Raw genomic sequence first — 21,097 nt, 5'->3', positions numbered from 1 at the left:
GTCCAGTAGTTCGTCTTGGCAAGTGTGTGGAATTTGTATGGGCTGGGTGATTGCAATAATATCCATTCAAATAGCATCGAGAAACTGATATTGACTGTGTACCCAGTACCTGACTTTGTGCTTATGACATCAAAACACATTTTATTTTTGAGCCTACAGCAACTTTATACCACAGAGGAAACTGGCATTAGCTGGACTGGATGGGAGGATGTGAGATTGTGTGTGTGTGTGTATGTTTTCTTTGGTAAAAGGACATGAACATATTGTTACATTTGGGAATGTCTCCTTGTGTTCTACCCCTTCCAAATTTAAGAAAATATCCTACTATCAAAAGGATCAGGCAGAACTACACTTAGTTATAAATCACACATCACCACCACTTAAAATTAGTTTATTATGCAGTCTCACTTGTAAATACACATAATGACTTTCATTAGGGGGTGGGCATGTGTCCCGCTGTTAAGCAATGATCTAGTTCATGACAGTTTGACTCCAAATTATCTTCTCAGCCACTTTTTTTTTATAAACTTCATATTATCTCATTTGTTCCTCACACAAATCCTTGAGATTTGCAGAATAAAAATTACCATCCACCCACATGAAAAAGCTGACTCGCAGAGCAAGCAAATAGTGTGCTTACTCCCACCTTGGTGTCTGCGGACATGAACATAGGTGCCTCTCATAATATGAGCATCAGGTTATAATAATCAATGAAAATAGATATGATGACCAGTCTTGTGGTTGTAAACTCCCAGGACACTTTCCCCAACTCTCATTTAACAAAAATCATCTCCATGGTCCTTAATGAGGTATAAATAGTCTAAAAGATGCTTCATTTTACAAACACATCTAAGTAAGAGTTCTTCAAAGTTATCACAATAGAAATTAATGCTTCAATGGTGAAGAGTGAAGTTCAATTTTTAAGTCTGGTGCCCAGTGTAGTTGTTCTGAACTATGGCTTTATATCAGAATTGCCTGAGAAGATTTTTTAAAACCCCTCACCATCATTCCTATTTGCTGTCCCGTAGATCTTAAAGGGACCAGAGAGATCTAAGTATTTTTCAAAGCAAGATTCTGATAAGCAGACAGACTTGGTAATCCTAGGCTTAGCATGTAGTCATTTCTGAGCAAGACCTCTAGCTCTAGTATTTTGATTAACCCTCATAATAACTTGAATATTATTGTCAATCTGAAATCTAAGACTAAGACAGGATAAATGATTCGAAGAGACAGAGGTAAGTGTTTCAAAATAGGTTAGAAGAATTCCATCAACAAAACTGTTAACCCCCGGCAACTCTGCCTGAATATGCCCACCCCACATATATACACAGAAATTCTGTCATTGTTCAGAAACTATCTGAATTTATGTTTTCCTCTATGAAGACATTTCTTTATTTAAGAGTCACCCATAGAAGGTAATTTTGCTGATGACAGGAATACATATATCTCTTTGCAGTGCCCGGGCAGTGTGTGGCACTGAGTGCCCACACTCATCACCTTCACATCAAACTGAGTGTGCCCCTCGACTTTATTTTTCTGAGAATGTGTTGCTTCATAACTGGCCAAAACATTTCTTCTTCTAAAAAAAAAAAGTCAAAGTAAAAACCCAAGACAGCAAAACAAAAAGTTGGGGCGTGTCTTCTCAGGGAGGAGTTTGCCCTTCTTATCAGTCCCTGGCCTCTGTCAGTTCTCTCAGGGACTCTCAAATAAAAATAGTTCCTGTCTGCCCCTCATTCATTTTATCTCCGTGTTGAACATCTTATGTACACTTAGTACACTGATGTCCATTTTTATTGTCATGACCTAGTATGAATGTTTTCCCACCTCTTTCCTGGGTGGCTGCTCTAACCTCACAACTAGCGTGATCTCCTCATCGTCTACATCTCGGCCTCAGTCGGTCTGGGAGCACAATCAGAGAGAGATGCCCACGGTGTCAGACTGATCTCTAAATGAAATGTCCTCTCTGTTTCCTGTGGGATAAAGCCTGTGCCCCCATTTAGCATTCAGATGCCCTGTTTCTTATTCTCAATTTGCCTCTCCAACCTTCACTTTGGTGGCTGACTCTCCCAGTTATCTCTCCTCTTCAAACATTATTTTGGAACTTAAATCTCATTATCCACCTCCCATCTGGAAAGTTTTTTCTCCAGTTCTTCTCCATCCCACACAGTATCCAAATAGTTACTAATACTGTACTTTCACATGCTTATTTCCACCAACTAGTTGATGAGTTACTTGTGAACGTTAGCATTAAGTTTGTCTGTTTTTTGTTTTATTTAAATCCTCACCCGAGGACACTTTTTCCATTCCTTGTTCAGATAGAGTGGGCGGGAGAGAGAGAGAGAGAAACATCAACATGAAAGGGTCACATCGAGTGGCTGCCACCCAGACGACCCAACCAGGGCCAGGATCAAACTGCAACCGAGGCACACACCCCCAGCGGGAACTGAACCCGGGTCTCTCTGGACCGCAGGCCCACACTCCAACCTCTGAGCCAAACTGGCCGGGGCTTTTTTTTTTTAATTTTTTAAATTTTTTTCCTTTTTTTTTTTTTATGTGGTTCCCAGTGTCTGGTGGAATGACATTCAGTGCATTTTTTTTTTTCTAACTATAGATTTTGTTTAATCATCATTCTGAGTAGAAATTCCAATTTTATAGGCCAATCAACTGTTCAACAATATCATTGTTACATTCTCCTGTGTAGCATTCATAATTGAAAATGCTTCCAAGAGATTTTGGTTGGCTAGATCTTGGAAAACCTCTACCTTATTTCAGTAAACACAGAAGTATGCTGCTGAGGTCCACCCCTGACTCCTCTCAGGTCTGAGATGCTGCTGCCTCATTGCTAGGAGTGTTCATGTTGATGGTTTAGGTGTTCCACATTGATTGTCCCTCAGCTGAGGGAAGCTGCCTGTCCCAAGGCCCAACCTCCATTTCCATGGGGTTCCCATATCCAATAACTGGTCATTGCTGGAGTCTAAAAGCCTGGCCCTATGTCCTCAATGACATGCCAGCTCTAGAGTCCCCAGTGGAGTCCACGGAGGCCTTTGTTGTGACACTGTCACAGCCCAGGTGCCACTGGGGTCCATTACTGTCCTATTACTTCTCCAATTTATTGACCAAAGAGGACTTGCCCATACAAATTCTGCAAGAAATCTCTGTCTCAGAGTCTACTTTCCAGGCAACGCAGCTGCAGTGCTTACCTACCGTTCCTCACGAAACCGTCAGATTGTCTATTCAATCACCCACTCCTTCCATGAGCATATGTATGTCTGATAATTATTGTGTGTCCCACACTAACTGGGTCAGGAAGATGTTGTCTCTGTCCTTGTGGAATATGACCCTTGTTATCACACCAGACTTCTCCCATTTCTCCTAGTTTCAGCAGTTTTCAGAATTACCTATTGTCTCTCAGAGTACTTTGCTTTCACTTATATGTGACTTATTGCTTAGAGTTCCTTCACTGCCCTGGTTAAACTCTGCCTGTCTTGAATAACTGAGCTCAAATGCTACGTCTCTCAGCAAGCTGCCCTGACACCCTCTGCAGACTCAGTGGTGGGTCCAGACCTGGTGCCACTGCCTTGCACTGAACTTCCCTGTGTAGCAGTCTGTTCCCTCCTCTCCCCTCTGCCACCAAACTGTAAGTTTTTACCTGTAGATTTTGTCCTAGCATATATACTTTATATCAGACACCCTTTTGTGCTTAACTGCTGAATGAATGAGGAAATAAAAAATAGATAACTTGCCCTGGCCCATTTTACTCAGTGGTTAGAGCATTGGCCTACAGACCAAAGAGTCACGCGTACCTTGGTTGGGGTTTGGTCTCGGCCCTGGTCAGGGGAGGCAACCATTCGATGTGTCTCTCTCACATCGATGCTTTCTCTCTCTCTCTCTCTCTCTCCCCCACCCCACCCCACTCTATCTAAACATAAATGAAATTCTCCAATGAGGATTAAAACAAAAAATAGATAACTTATCCAAAAAATATTTGCTTCTATTGTCTATAGGTCTTATTACCTAAACGTGTTGATGAATCGGTGGTCCCAGTCTAATTTTATACTCTAAGGAATTAAATAAGATGAATAAGTTATCTCTTTGATATTTCTATACAGCTTTTACCAACAGCCATTTTTTCATATATTCAGTTGTTCTTTTGAGAAACTTCAATGCTACATTTTATGTTATATTATTAAGCTATGTTTCATATTTCTTTGGTATTTTTCCTTTCAATGTTCTCCAAGCCTACATGAGTCTGACAGGTAACTTTAAAATGTAAACTACAAAGAAATCTTAAACAATACTGAGTCCAAAAGGGCTAGCTTTATGTAGTACTCCCCCTTAGCAGTACTCTTTCTTTTAAAAGACTTGAATATTGGTGAAGTTATGATAGGGTAGTTATCTCCATATCTTAAAAAAGATTAAAGATTTCTTCCTTATTCCCACACTGGATTTCTGTATGGATATGCTTAGCAAATTTTAGCTCTTGGCAAAGAATCATGTGTTAATATCTTTCTTGCTCTCTCTCCTTTTTTTTTTTTTTTTAGGTACGTCTGTCACTAATGTAACAGCCACTGATGCGGATGACCCAGTTTATGGGAACAGCGCCAAGTTGGTTTATAGTATCTTGGAAGGGCAGCCTTATTTTTCCATTGAGCCTGAAACAGGTTTGTGAACTAAATTTTAATTCTTTCACCATGTTATTGCTTCAGGGAAACACTTTTCTCGGAATTTGGAATATGAAATGTTATGGTTAAGTACTTTACTGCCTCGATCAATAATATCTGAATGTGTGATTTCTGTGCATGTGTGGTACATGACAACATCAACACTCATTTTGATACTGATTAAGACAAATTGCAGACTCTTTGTGCAGTATTACCTATTTAACAGCTGGCCTGCCACCGTTTTTCATCCTGGGGGGGAAATGTGCCTATGCGTCAGGCAGACTTAAATATCAAATTTAATAATAAATTTAGTTACTATGTACTGGCTGTATGATGCTTGGCTTATGTATCTCAGTTTCCACGTGTGCATCTATACAGTGAGCTTGGAGCCTACCTCGCACTTTTGTAATCAAGACAGATGAAGCAATAAATATCAGCCATACACATGGTATATGTCAATGGGTGGCATTATATAGAATTCTTTCTGAAGATATTAATATGTATTATAATATAATGTATTGTTATATTAAATACAACATATCTTATAGTTATTACCAACAATATTAAACCTAGCCAATATTCTGAGTCTGAGGGTACACACTTTAGAAACCATAATTATATTAAATAATAGATTTTGTAGATGAAGATAAATCTTTTTATTGTTTAATTTTAATATTTTAATATATATATTATAAATTATATATATATATAAATATATATATATTTTTTTTTGTTAGACTTTAATCCATATACTTTTTGGTAGCACACTTGCAAATTATCATGAGAAACAATATTATTTGTGTGTATTTTTCTGTATCTGGTAGTTTAGTCAGCATATTTCCAAGCAGAATCATTTAATATACAGCTACATATACATATAATGGCATTTCTTTGATTCATGAGTTTTCAGTATTATTGAGATAATTTTCATGTTGTAACATTAATTCAATTATTAATTAAATTAAAATTTTAAAGCTTCTCTTTGCTTTTCTTTAATTCAAAAAGTAAAATCCTCATGCATTTATAAGTGAGAAAATAAGTATATTTATAAACAGGTCATGGCTTAAAATTGAATTTAGATTTAAAAACAGGAAAGAAATCTTTTAAGAAGCATTAATTAGGAGCATAATTACATATTCCTCCTCAATAGAGAAGGAAGTCTGCCATGAACTCCATCTCATTTGGGCTCCTTTATGACCTGGGGAAGTGACAGAGCTCTGGATTTTAAAGAAGAAGAAAGAATCTGGAGATGCCTTATTACTTGGCCGAAGTCACAGTGACAGAGTTAGAATCAGAATTGGAACTCACAACCAGATCCTTAATTTCAAAGCCACCATCAGATATATTTCAACTTCACTTTTCATAGGTGGTAATTGTGGTACAAGCGCTTCTGTAAAACAGTAATGCGTTTACTGTTTAAGTAGAGTTGAATCATTTTCTCCTTTGCTCCTTGACTATTGGTTCACTGGGATCTTTTGGTCACCATTCCCAGTATAATAGAGATATTAATCCAGCCAATATTCATTTCGAATTCACTTTGTGCCAGGCACTGAATCAAATATAAGGGAAAAAAAGTCAGAAAGGCTAATCTCAACATGCAAGTATCTAACAATTCATTTTGGAAGACAGATTTTTATTTTCAACTTAAATAAAAGGAAGCATAAAATATCATGTAAATAATTTACACCTCAAGAATAAATTACCATGAGATAGAAGTAGCACAAGCTCCTGCTGAGTCAGGGGATTTGAGTACTTAAGGCCATTTGCTTAATGAAGTGTCCCCAACACTTAATATTTACATTTTCCCCAGCATATGAGTGTCTATCTCTACATTCATTCATTTTAGTTATATCATTTCCAAATTTACAGAAACACAATTATCTGATTTTTATTTTATTATTATTATTATTATTATCCTCAGCAGAGGACATTTTTGCACTTATCTTCAGATAGAGTGGGAAGGAGAGAGGGAGGAAGAGAGAGAGAGAAACATCGATGTGAGAGAGTCACATCAAGTGGTTGCCACCCACACAACCCCAACCAGGCCAGGGACAAACTGCAACCGCGGTACGTGCCCTTAGCAGGAATGGAACCCAGGACTTTCTGGTCTGCGGGCAGACGCTCTAATCGCTGAGCCAAACCAGCCAAGGTTATTTTATTATTATTTTTAAAGCATACCTATTACTTGATGTTTACTTCATATCTTATACTTTTCTTTCTTTTTTAAAAATGTATCTTTATTGTTGAAAGTATTACAGATGTCCCTGCCCTTTTTTCCCATGCCTGTATTTTGTTTGGTACTTGTCTTTCTCTGACTGGCTTATTTCACTTAGTATAATGTTCTCTAGGTCCACCCATGCTATCACAAAGGGTAAAATGTTCTCTTTTTTACGTCAGAGTAGTATTCCATTGTGGAAGTACATTATGGTGCTGTTGGAGAAAATGTAATGAAGAGAAATGATACTTGAAACATGTACACAGTAGTTGCTCAATAAATATTGGTTGAGTGGAGATCAATTTTTAAACCAAAGCAGACACAATGCAGAAAGAAATAGAGGCTCAGTTAGACAGTCAATAAAGCGCCAACCTGAGTTCTTTAGCTGAAACAGAAATGGATAGGAGTGAAGCAGAAACATTTTTGGGTAAATGTCTGCACAGTTACACTAGAATGTGAGCCAATGAAAGCAGAGTGTCAGCTCTTCCTAGAGAGTCTAAGTGTGGCTCTATTTGTGACACCTTTTCTCACTTTCAAAACATTTTTTTGAGAGCTTGTGTTTGTGTGTTTGTGCATGCGTGTGTGTGTGTGGGGGGGGAGGATATAAGTGCTGTGCAGAAACAGAGTCACTTCACACCTGTCAGAATGGCCACCATCAACAAATCATCAAACAATAAGTGTTGGCAAGGGTGTGGAGAAAAGGGGACTCTAGTGCACTGCTGTTGGGAATGCAGATTGGTGCAGCCACTATAGAAAACAGTATGGTGTTACCTCTAAAAATTAAAAATGGAACTGCCATTTGACCCAGTGATCCCACTTCTAGGAATATACCCTAAGAAGCCTGAAACACCAATCAGAAAGTATATATGTACCCCCATGTTCATAGCAGCACTATTTACAATAGCTAAGATCTGGGAACAGCCCAAGTGTCCATCAGTAGATGAATGGATAAAAAAGCAGTGGTACATATACACAATGGAGTACTATGCAGTGGTAAGAAAGAAAGATCTCTTATCCTTTGAGATGACATGGAGGGACCTGGAGAATATTATATTAAGCAAAATAAGCCAATCAGAGAAAGACAAATACCAAATGATCTCACTTATTTATGGAATATAATGAACAAAAAAGCTGATGAATAAAATAGATGCAGAGACATAGAAAGGAGTATGGTTCAGACTGACAAACCTCAGAGAAAGGGGGCAGGAGAGGGGATGAGATAAACCAAAGAACTTATATGCATGTATGCATAACTAATAAACATAAATAACAATGCTTGGGGGTGGGGGGAAGGATAAGGAAGAGGGTGTCTGTGGGGAGAAAGAAGAAACATCTGTAAAAAATAATTAAGTTTTTTAAAAAATACTTTTTTAAAGGTTTGTATTAGAAAAACAGAAAAACATTTACAAAGATAATTGAGCATTTGGATTTTTTTTCTAAGCAAATGGAAATTAAATACACACTGTATCAGGTGTATCCTATGGGGGATATACTCTGAGACAGAGTTAGAAGAAAAAGTGGTTTGCTGAGGTTTAATGACTGTGGAAGATAAAAGCACTCTCTTAGTCTGTTCTGGCTGCTGTAACAAAATATCATAAACTATATGGCTTAAAAAAAAGAAATTGATTTCTCACAGTTTTGGGGGCTGGAAGTCTGAGATCAGATTCTGGTGAGGGCCTTCTTCTGGGTTGCAGATGGCTGACCTATGATATAGAACATTCTTTTATATGTTTATTTGCCATCTGTGTATCTTCTTTGGTGAAATATCTGTAAAGGTCTTGGACACGATTTTTAATTGAATTATTTGTTTTCTTATTGTTGAGTTTTAAGAATTCTTTGTATGTTTTGGATAACAGTTCTTTATTAGAGACACCTTTTGAAAATATTTTCTTCCAGTTTGTGGCTTGTCTTTTTATTCAGTAAAATGCAGTGTCATTTTACAGAGCAGGGATTTTTCATTTTAATCAAGTCCAGTTTTTTCATTCTTTATTTCATACATTAGGGCTCTGGTGTTATATCTAAAAAATCATCACAGCCCTTGCTACTTTGGTTCAGTAGTTAGAGCATCAGCCTGTGGTCCAGAGAGACCCGGTTTTGGATCCCGCTAAGGGCACGTACCTTGGTTGCAGTTTGTCCCTGGCCCTGGATGGGTTGTGCAGGTGGCAACCACTTGCTGTGTTCCTTTCATGCCGATGTTTCTCTCTCTCTCTCTCTCTTCCTCTCTCTCCCTCCCACTCTATCGGAACCAACAATGGGAAAATGTCCTCGGGTGAGGAAAAAAATAATCATCAAAAAACCCAAGGTCATCTAGATACTTCTTTATGTTCTAGGAGTTTTATAGTTTGTGTTTTACATTAGGTCTGTAAATATAAATTTAAATGTGAGGTTATATTTGTGAAAGATGTAAAGTCTCTCTCTTTTTTTTTTTTTTTGGTATGCAGATGTCCAACACCATTTGTTGAAGAGACTGTATTTACTGCATGCATTGTCTTTGCTCTTTTTTCAAAAATCAGTTGACTGCATGTATGGAGATTTACTACTGGGCTCTTTGTTCTGTTCCATTGATCTATTTGTTTGTTATTTCACCAATATCATACCATCTTGATTACTGTAGCTCTGTAGTAAGTTTTAAATCTAGGAAGTGCCAGATTCCAAATTTCTTCTTCTCTTTCAATATCATATTGGCTATTCTGGGTCTTTTTCTTCTCCACATAAACTTTGGAATTAGTTTGCCGATACCCAAAAAGAAATTAGCGGAGGTTTTGATTCAGATTGCATTTAATTTATAGATCAACTTGGAAAGAACTGATATCTAAACAATATTGAGACTTCCTATCCATGAACACAGGATACTTAGTTATTCTTTGATTTCATGAATTAAAGATTTATAGTTTTCTTTATATAGCTCTCGTGCATGTTTTGATAAATTTATACCTAAGTATATTATTTTGGCTGCTTAATATAAAAGATACTGTATTGTAATTTTAAATTAATTGTCATTATGTACAAAAGCAATTGACCTGGTATTCTGCAACCTTGCTATAATTGCTATTGTTCTGGGAGGGTGTGTGTGTGTGTGTGTGTGTGTATCTATGTTTGTGAGTTCTTTTGGACTTTCTACATAGACAATTATGTTATCTGCAAAAACAAAACAACAGTTTTATGTCTTTCTGTCCAAACTGTATACCTTTTATTTCCTTTTCTTGTCTTATTGCAATAATAAGGATTTCCAGTACAATATTGAAAATGAGTGGTGAGAAGGGACATCTTGTCTTGTATCTGATCTTAGTGGGAAAACTTCAAGTTTCTCACCTTTAAGTATGATGTTAACTGTAGGTCTTTTGTAGATAGACAGTATCATGTTGACAATGTTCCCTTCTACTAGGAGTTTTAAATTGTGTATGGGTGTTGGATTTTGTCATATGCCTTTTCGTCATCTATTGATATTGTCATGTGATTTTTTATTTTTAATCTGTTGACATGATGTATTACATTAATTGATTTTGGCATGCTGAACCAACTTTGCATACCTGAGATAAATCCAACTTGGTTATGATATCGAACTCTTTTTCTGCTTTTTTGGATTTGATATGCTAATATTTTTTGAGAATTTTTACATCTATGTTCATGAGAGAAATTGGCCTGTAGTTTCCTTTTTCTGGAATGTCATTGTCTGGTATTGTTATTAGGCTAATTCTGGCTTCATAGAACAAGTTAGGAAGTATTTTCTGTTTCTATCCTCTAAAATAGATTGTACAGAACTGGTATAATTTTTTTAATTAAATGTTTGATAGAATTTACCAGTAAACCCACCTTGGCCTGTCCCCATTTACTTTTCATAACAGAATTCTGGCTCTACCGGTGAGAGTCAGATCTGTAGCTGAAATGATCAATATTGTGACAGTGATCATTCCCTTCAAAAGCTATGAGATGTGGACAAATTCATGACATTTATAAAATAGAAGATTGCCCATTGAGCTCTGTCATCAAGTTCTTGATGCTAGAATATATTCTATAAGGAAAAGAAATAAGAGTATGGGAGATCAAAAATTCTTTATATGTCTTATTTTATCTTTGCAAGGATGCTAAGAACAGAACTCTGGACTATGGAACAGATGAGTTCTGTTGTCCCCTTGCTGGTTATATTCCAAATTTATAGAATTATTTTCTGTTGCCATAATGCATTAATTGAGAGCTTTGTCTCTTGTTTCAGGTATAAGCTTAAGACTGTAGAGAGATTTGACATTTGTTCTATTAATTTTCTTCTTTGAGCTTATAATCAGTGAGTATTTTATATATTACTTGATTATATTTTTAAGTTACTTATCACACTAGAATACATAGTCTATGAAAGAATAGGGATTTGTCTAATTTGTTCATTTTATATCCCTATGCTGAGCAGAGTGTTTATCCCCTAGAAGTCCTTCAATATGTGTTTTAGATAGGAAAACAGACCCAAAAGAGAGAGAGAGAGAGAAACAAAGGAAGGTTAGAAAAGGGGAGGAAGGAAAGAAGGAATTAATATAGAGAAAGAGAAAAGCTTGCCCCAACTCATAGTGAAGATGTATGATGAACGCACTAAGGAATGGAATACAACTTGGTTTCTAGTTTATATCCCTTTTATTTCTTCCTCTGGTGGGAAGAACATCATTTTAACCTCAGATGTGATTTCTATTGTTGTTGCTGAGATTCACTTAGGGCTAAAATGTTTGTCATTTCCAAGTCTTGTACTATATCTTACGTGTCTACCCAACACAATACTGTTCTTGTACTTGCAAAAATAAGCCTTCAGACTGTGATAAACTCTTGCCCACATTTAGTTCTAGATCACTCGTTGAGATAGAAAGGCTCAAGGGCCACTACAGAAGGAAGGAATGGTTATTAATTTATCTTCTTATTTCAGAGGTCCCTGTGATAATAATAACTACAACAAACAAAAGGAACATATCACTGTGTTTCTGCAGTCCTCTGAGTTTGACAGAACACTAAACCAAACTGTGGAGGGAAGAATTACTGTCTCCATGTTGCAAATGACAGAAGTGTGTTTCAGAGAGAGTAAGGCAAAATGCCTTCCCCATCTTTAAATCAAATTCCCTGACAAATTATAGCAACAACAGGAAGAATAAAAACAACAGGAACATAAACAACAACCTCGTTTATTGGACACATTATGTTCTGGGCATTGTACTAATGGGTTTGCATGCATTATCAAATTTAATTTAATTTATTTCTCACTATATTTTGAGATAGGTACTAATGTCATTCAGCTCAGTTTTACTGATGAGAGTACAGAGGGTCAGAATTGATATATTTCTTGCCCATAATGTTTCAAGCAAGATTCAAAGTGAGTCTGTCTGATTTCAAACTCTAAATTTTCTACATTCTACTGTACTGCCAAGCAGTGTAGCTCATGCTTGGGTCTGTCATTGGTTTATACAGGGACTTATAGAACTTTGAAACAGACCCAGGTCTGCCATACATAGACCTAGGAGGCATGTTGGTGACAGAGAAGATGTAAGGCGGAAGGAAGGAAGGAAAGAAGGAAGGAAGGAAGGAAGGAAGGAAGGAAGGAAGGAAGGAAGGAAGGAAGGAAGGAAGGAAGAAAGGAAGGAAGGAAAAATAAATGGTTTATGTAAAAAAATAAATTTATTTTACAATGGTAATTGTAAAATAAATTGCCATTGTGTGTGTGTGTGTGTGTGTGTGTGTGTGTGTGTGTGTGTGTGTGTAGCTTCAAGAGGTTGGAAATAGCTTATTTGTATTCTATGAATGTTTTTCTCTCTCTTTTTTTTTCCCCTTCCTTACTACCCCCAATACCGTATGTTTGCTTGTAACATTTTGGGCGCAGAAAGGGAGAGATGTGGCTTTTATTTAAAAGGCACTGAGGACAGTAGTGAGAAAAGAGTTGCAGTCCATCATGAGTAACAAGACAGAAAGTGTAAATGAAATGCAAGGCAGGTGAATAATAAATGCTTAATTATCTAGAGAAACCACAGTAAAGTCGCAGGACAATCTAAACTTTGCTTCAGGTGAGCAAGAGTATGAAAGATGACTTGCTTAAAAATAAACTAACTTAATCCATTGATATTCTTTTTGAAACTCAGACCATCTTTCTTCATTGGATACAAACAACATTTGTCTCAGTGGAACCTGTGAAAATAAGCTACAGAAAAAAATACTACTTGGGAAAAAATCTATGTAATGAATGGTTTCCTTTTAGAAAAATTAAAATAATACATGGAGTCTTTATGGAATGCCTTCAGGGAATTGAATCATTTTCATGCCCCCTGAGTCAATGTGATAAATCACAAACACACAGGGTTTTTTTAAAGTCGGGCTTGCATAGGTTACCATTCCCACTGCCAGGTCTGGCCAAAGAACTGTATTAGCGCAGACTTCTGAGAAAACATATTCAGATAACTCAGGCAGACCAACACTGCTAAGGTCTGCATTGATAATGTGAAAATGTCTTTGTAATTCACATTAAACTACATTTAGTCAACACCTCCACTCTGTAAGTCACGTTCTAGGTGTTGAGGGTGCAATGTTTTGTTCGGTGAATCCTAAAAAGAGAGCTATGTGAACAGTCAAAATTGTATGACAACTTAGAACACATGTCAGAATGCATCATGTAGGGAAGGAGAAGGGTGCCAGCTAAGCAAACTTGTATGAAAAGTGGGCAGCAAGGAAGCCTTTTTAGAGGAGGTCACACCAAAGGCTGTGTCCTAGAAAATGGATGATGCTCTTGACAGGTGGTGGATGCAGAATTGGAGAAGCTTAAGGCATTTCAGCAAGAAGAAATAAAGGGATATGTGATCAGGGAAAATAAATATTGGGGTGATGTTGTGAAATTAAATAGTTTTTATTTCCTGAATGGTATCAGAATGTTTTACTCTAAGGTATCTTTCTGTGTAGAATACATGTAGGTTAGAAGGTAGATACCCAGACTCTTCTTATTTTTTGTATAACTTTGGATGAGTGCCTCCATCTCTTGGAACTAAGCTTGTAATTTTTTAAAATATTGATAATAAAACTTTCCAACATTCATGATATTGAAAAAAAGTACTTTATATTTTGCATTTGATCTTCACAAGTTGATATAGTTAATTTTTAATATTATTAATATAATATTAATTGAGTAATATTATTAATTTTAATAATATTTCATTAATATTATTTATTTTTCTTTAATTTTTATTTGTATTAAATCAGAGAAAACATGATATTTTTTATAGGACACTTCAGTGATATTAATTGCAAAACACCAGTTTCTATGAAGAACCCTTGATTTGGAGTTGAAAGTTTGACTGAAAGGCAGGAGTGACATGGGGAGAGAGGAGGCTGGTTGACCACTTGTCCAGGACAGTTACATCACAGGAGGTAAAGAACTTCTAAGTGGTGGTCAAAACTGAGGTGTTTCTACCCATCGCATGGTCGACTCACTTCTAAAAATTACAGAGCACCTCAGGTCAGGTCTTCCCATAAGGTGCTGGCCAGGGTGGGAAAGGAAAAAGAATAGCTTCTTCTTTAATGTGTGGAGTCTCTTCCAAGCCTCCTGGAAGAAGAACAGGAGTTTTTTTCTGGAGAAGTCAAGCAGCAAGTCAACAGAGAGGAGGATTTGGAAGGGAGCCAAAGAGCACTTTTCTTACCATGGGGACATCCACCTATCATCCAATATCCTTTCTCTTCGCACAGTGGAGGACATAGGTTTCTCTACTTTTTGAGGAAAGAATATAGGTGAGAGACACCCCTTTCAAATACAACACACACACACACACACACACACGTTCAGAGCTACCAAGGGGCTGGGGGAGTAACAGTGTGTTAGTCTATGCTTTTTTTAGATCAAAAGAGAATATAAATAAAGACAGCTGCCTGTCTTATGTTCCTTCCATTTCAGGTAAAAGAAAAAGAAGGGAAAAACAAACAAACAAACAAACAAAAAAAACAGTGGATCCTGAATAAAAATTATAAGCAGCAATCCTTATGTGCCTGTGTCCTGGCTCTTTTGTTTAATCCCATGCCCTCCTAAGTAGCTGTTTTTAAATATGTTATTAAAGATGAGGACTATAAGCATCCTTGAGGTTTAATGATATGGCCAAATTCAGAGAGCTGACAAATGTTCAGTACCTAGAACTCCCAATAAATATTTTTTTAACAAATGGATGAGTGAATGAATTAATGAGTGAGTAATGAGAATCTAAAGTGTGTAATTCCATCTGGACCTATATTTAAACCTCACTGTGCTGTTCAGTCCAAACCAGATGATGATGAAGAAGATGAAGATGGCAAAACTTAATTTTAAATATTTAATAAATCAATATTCTAATTCACTCTGTATTTGCACTATTGTTCCCCACAAATGCCATCTCGCACCAGTCTTGCTGATGATTGAATTCTCCTATCTCAGTGAGCCTAACAGCTGGCTGCTTGTACACACTGTCTCAACAAGCATCATTTCCCAGCTTGGAGTCTCCTGTGGGAGGTAAAGTGGGGATGAATAAGTGTTGTGTTCACATTAATTCTTTTATGATTACTAAAAATAATCTTCCCCACCTCATACACATAGAATAATTAAATATACTTGGGTAAGCTGACTATAGTGTAACTGCCATTTTACTTATACCTTTGGACAAATAATGTTTAAGCCCAGAGGGAGCTAGCAGTGCCAACCAGAGCTGGAGTCAAAGGGATGTATTTTTAAAGAAACCAAGGTCTTTAGATGTTCACAATGAATTGAAAGACTGAACCACACAGACTCCTCAACATGTAATACCTTCTGTCACACCGAGGTGCTTTGGGATGGATTAGGTGGAAGAAAAATTAAATACTTCCTAATGACACCCATCCAACCTAAACAGACCATCTAGGATAAGGATCTTTTCTCCACTTACTGTGTATCGTATCCATGCAGAATTTACTTGTAATTCCATGATGATAATTCTTCTCTCCTTTGAAATATATCTTTGAATTCCATGTGGATTAGTTCAAAGTGACTTGGTGAGAAAGGACAAAGATGTATGTTCATTGGTTTTGTGGAGAAGGGTGGTATTTCTAAGAATATCAAAGATTAACCAGTAAACAAGAGGAGTAAATTTTTGACAACTCCTTATATACTAAAAAATACTATATACACACACACCTTTGGTGTTTTTATTTAAGGATAGCAGGTTTTCTCTGTATAGTTCTACTACCTCCCCCATCCTATGGCCTAACTTTGCCTCCTCACCACTTAAGATTACCCAAGACTATATAGAACATAACACTAGTACTCAGTGATTGCTTTCAGGTGTTGTGGCAAATGTAACTTTACATATATTTCCCCCCCAAAAAAGGATTATCTAACTTTTGAACATTCTAGTTTGGAAAGCAGAGAGTTACTATAAGAAGTGTTGCCTGTGATTAAATTAGATAGATAGATAGATAGATGATAGATAGATAGATAGATAGATAGATAGATAGATAGATAGATAGAGACAGACAGACAGACAGACAGACAGACAGACAGACAGATAGACATACGCATACTTATGGAAGCTCAGAGAAGGGGCTTAATTAACACTGGACACCACTCTCCTTTAAGCAAGATAGTTCTGGTGCACAGTTACCAACCCACTGAGAGGCTGGTAGGAGGAATAGACAAATACTCCATTTGTTTCTCCGTTTCCTTGTAAGTCAAATTCCACAAACATCTCTCTGAAATAATTTCCTCTGGGCTAAAGCATAAAAGATCATGGTATCTATTTTTTTAAGAAATACTATTTATAAAAAAGTTTCAAGTGTAGGTGCAGGGATCTTATCTAGTTCGTACCCCGCACCCTAGTGCCTAGCGCTGTGTTGTCTTGTGATAGTCAAGAATGACATTATAAATGAGCCAATAAACATATGCAACTAACTCAAAGATGAGAACATGTTTAGAAAATGACCTTCTTTAGAAATATTTGGATGCTATCAATTTCAGATCCCAGGGGATTTTGGAGTTGACAAATGGATGCTTTTAAGATGCTTAGAATATATCTTTGAGTTCTCTTTTTATATTTAATATGTATTAGCATTGGATCATCTAATTATTTGAGAGTATTAGCTATGGTATTTCTTATAACAGACCGGGGACACATGGATGCCCAAAACACAAATGTATCTTCTTTAGGTCAGTTTCTCCTTTCGGAAGCAGTGACCACTCACTCATGGCTTGGCATGTGCTTCTGGATATTACATTCTGTTCAGAAAATCAAGAGAAGAAAAGTACCATTTATTGATTACCTACTATGTGCCCTTTCTTATAATTTATTTTTAGTGACCTTGTAAGTGGGAGCTATGATAATCACTTTGCATAAATGACATAGAAGCTCTGCACAAATTAATTTATGGAAGTTACTCAGTTAGTAAAAGTCAGAGCTGGTTTCTTGACCAGGTATGCTTGACTTCAAGCTTTCCCACATTAGGCTCTCTATCTCCTAGCAAAGAAAACAAAAACAGTGAGAAGTCAACGAGTCCAGGAAAACGAAAAAAGGCAAAAGAAGAGAGAGTATCTAAACACTTTAATGTCCTCTTTAGATTAATGTTTATTTTCAGTTCAGTAAATAATAGATATTTATTGATCACCTCCACTATCAGGAATAGAATGTTGCTTGGGCTAGACATGGCCCTGCCCTCATGGAGCTTGTAGAACAGCTAGAGAGATGTCAGCCTAAATAATTATGCTATAAATGAGTCAGTTGTATGTTTTCTTGTTTATTGTTCAAAGTGCCAAGAAGAAAATACGTAAGAGAATGAGATAATTGATTTATTATTGTTGTTTGAAGAATTGTGTTAAATTTTATGAAAGAAAAGAGGCAAAATATCCAAACATTCTTGAATAATAATAGTAATTAGTTTAGATGAATGCCAATGTGTGTGATTCAGGAATACTGGATAAGAGAGTCTAAAATAAAGCTACTTGAAAAGAATAATTTATCTCAAGATAATTCATTCTTTTTCAAAAACCTGGGAGGCCTCCCACTTGCGCTAAAAACCTGATTCTTAAGAAGTTTTGAGTATAATAACTGGTCTGTATTCCCTTACAGTTAGAAGTTTTGTGGCTACAATATGGAAATGAATGGATATTTCCACCCATACAGATTTAATCAATATTTATAGAATAAGTGGATTTTTCAGACTCTTATATGCCTGGTACTGTGCTTGGAACAAGTGAACTGGACACAAGTTGGGAGTTCTGACAGGCAGGGACTCAGGAGAAGGTGGCTATATAAAACACATTTTTTTAATGACTTAAGAATTATACTAGTCACTTTACAATTTGTGATTATATGTAATATCTCATTCAAAATCTTAAATGGGATTTTTCTATTGCAAGCTAGATTTTTTGTATGACCGGAAGGAGCAGAAATGTGGAATTCGGTAAATTAGCGATTTTAGTATTCATGAGGTTAACAGGATTGAACTGGTTGGTAAATGTAAGCCTAGCCATAATTACATAGAAATACACACACACAGTGTATGTGTGTGTGTGTGTGTGTGTATATATATATATATATATATATATATATATATATATTCTGAAGTTTCTTTAAACGTAGTTTCCATGAGTAATAACACTTTATTGCGTGTGATGGACTACTGTGGAAACTTTCTTTCCCATCCCATTAACTTTAGTGATGTTGCTGTGGCATTTATTATCAAGCTTAAAAGCTACCTTTGCACTCTGACATCTGAGGATCTCTGTAAGCAGGCATTGAGATGACCTCATTGCACTATTTAATAACAAATGCATTCATGAGCTGTCCATGAAAATAACAATGACTGTATTTACATGATGAAACAAAATTCAAATCTGATACCCTTGCTCTTGTTCTCAGTAGAGTATACATTATCAACCCCAGACACAAATATAAAAATAGAAAACACGACTATGTACCAGGCCTGAGACAAAGCTAAAATGTTTAGTAATTTAAAAGATCTGAGATCAAAGCTCATTGGATCTTACTTCCTCCTTTGCAAATCCAGGTCAAGTAAACATGTAGCCCCATCTAGTTCGTTCTCTCTCTCTCTCTCTAACTTTATTCAAGTCGTTTGAGTTTAGGTGCCTTGATATCAAGGTAGTATTCTTATCAACCATTTTCTATGAACTTTATAAAGTCATGCAATAGTACACCCTTATTTCCAGGAGATAGGTGCTAAGACCCCCTATAGATGCCTTAAACCCCAGAGAGTCCTGAGCCCTATATATACATGCACCAAGAGGTTGTTGGTTTGATTCCCAGTCAGGGTATGTGCCCAGGTTGTGGGCCAAATCTTCAGTGGAAAGCATGCAGGAAGTGGCCAATCAATGTTCTCTCTCCTTTCCTATCTCTCTAAAATCAATAAAGAAAAAAAAATGTTTTTTAAAGTTCTGAGGACCTAATAGACTGAAACAAGTCTTATTGGAACACAATCACTGTGCGATCACAGCAGCTGACCTGATGATCAAATGGCTATAAGTGACTCGTGAGCAGGTACCACCTACAGTGTGCATGTGCTGGACAAAGAAGTGATCCACGTCCCAGACAGGTGCAGTGGGTTGGTGTGAGCTTCCATCACGCTACTCAGAGCTGTGCACAACTGAAAACTTAGGAGTCGTTTGTTTCTGGAATGTTTTATTTAAAATTTTTGGACTAGGGATGACTGTAGGCAACTGAAAATGCAAAGGTGAAACCGTGGATAAGGGAGGACAACTGTATTTTTTAATTACTTTTCTTACAAGGTAACTGCACAAGAATTGTTAATAAGCAGGTACTGAGAAAATGTCTATAAGGGTGGTACTTTGTTGAGGTTTTTCTCTATGTTTTTACATATCAGTAGTTATTCTGCAATAGTTAGAAGGGAATACTCCCCCACACACCCTGTTTCATTTCCTTTCCACCAGGTATACCAAATTGTAGTAATAAAATACTAGAATTGTCATAATGGAATTTGTTCTAAAATGGCATCAATTTCTATCACATTCAAAAATAGATATGCTGAAAAACAACTTTAAAAACAGCATTTGTCTTATTTACATTTCATATGAACTCCAAAGTAAGGTTCCTCCTACACTCTGGCAGGTAGTTATTGAAAGCTGTCATCAAAAGTAAGTGAAAAATGTGCTGAATAGGAGCAAGAAGACAAACAGAAGCTCTGTGTTGCATATAAACATTTATTTATAACAAAGCCAAGCCTCTGAATGGTCACCATGTTTCCCAGAGATGATGCAAGGAGGTGACACTGTGGTGTAGAATTTCAGAGGAAATAGCATGACCAGTGAAGTCCTGAGTCTGAACTGTGGAGCAAGAGTTCGGTTCGATTCTGTCTCATACAGCTTTCTCTAGTATATACCCATCACCAACATATTTTATACTCCTGAGATCCTATATTTTTCCTAAGAATTGATGATAATAACTACTTGTAGAGCTCTTCTAAAGTTCAGATTTTGATAACATATCTAGTGTGCTTGGTACATAATTTCCACTCAAGTACTTGAGTTCCCTTACCTAACAAAATTAGAATTTTCATTGAAAGGCATTAACTCAAATACCACCCCCTTGAATCTTGCATTTCTCATACTGGGTCACACTAACTGAAATTGTTGGTAACACAGATCATTGGTTTCAAAATGAATTTGGGTGGAAAATTGAGGTTTGTTCACATTTAATGCACTCACACACATACACAAAACCCTGCCCTTATTATCTTGGTAGACCAGCTGCAGAATGCAGGCCAGAGGCCCAGCTGTGTGCTCAGATCTGTGAGAAGGTGAGTGGGAAATGGCATTTGCAGAGCCGGCTCTCACTCCACCCCCATTCAATTCTGGTTTCTGCATTTTTGCTGCACTATCCCTGGTTGTCGCATTGACAGAGAACTGTCTTCCTCTGTGATGACTGCCAACACCTGTTGGTTGAGTCAATCTGTCTCCTTTTTCCATGCAACCATTTCATTATATGTCAAGGTGCTGAAATTCTACACATGCAAATATTTATGTAAGAATGAGAAGAAGCACACAATAATTTGATCCTGAGGTGTTCAGCATGCTTCACAGGCATCAATTCATTACACCACGCAGCTCCCTGTTCAGTAGAGGGGTGCTGCTCTGGCTCTTGAGCATTCTGTGGCCAGAATGTCCCTCTGTAGAGAAGGAAAAGTGGGAGAAGTCAGCTGTAATTAGACCTCCACACATCTTCAGAAGAGGTGTACAGATAATCATTCA

At 36.8% G+C, this 21,097-nt stretch overlaps 1 protein-coding gene across 1 annotated transcript in view; it reads left to right on the top strand.

Moving 5' to 3' along the window:
• Window positions 1-21,097, top strand: part of CDH8 (cadherin 8) — a 414,745-nt gene that overhangs the window by 195,542 nt on the left and 198,106 nt on the right. The window contains exon 4 of the mRNA XM_036278160.1: window positions 4,542-4,661. Within this exon, the coding sequence (XP_036134053.1) occupies window positions 4,542-4,661 (120 nt within the window). The remainder of the gene's footprint in view (window positions 1-4,541; window positions 4,662-21,097) is intronic.

The sequence above is a fragment of the Molossus molossus genome, unplaced genomic scaffold (assembly GCF_014108415.1).
Source record: "Molossus molossus isolate mMolMol1 unplaced genomic scaffold, mMolMol1.p scaffold_m16_p_25, whole genome shotgun sequence".
Lineage (NCBI taxonomy): Eukaryota > Metazoa > Chordata > Mammalia > Chiroptera > Molossidae > Molossus > Molossus molossus.
This window is presented reverse-complemented; position numbering and strand designations above follow the sequence as displayed.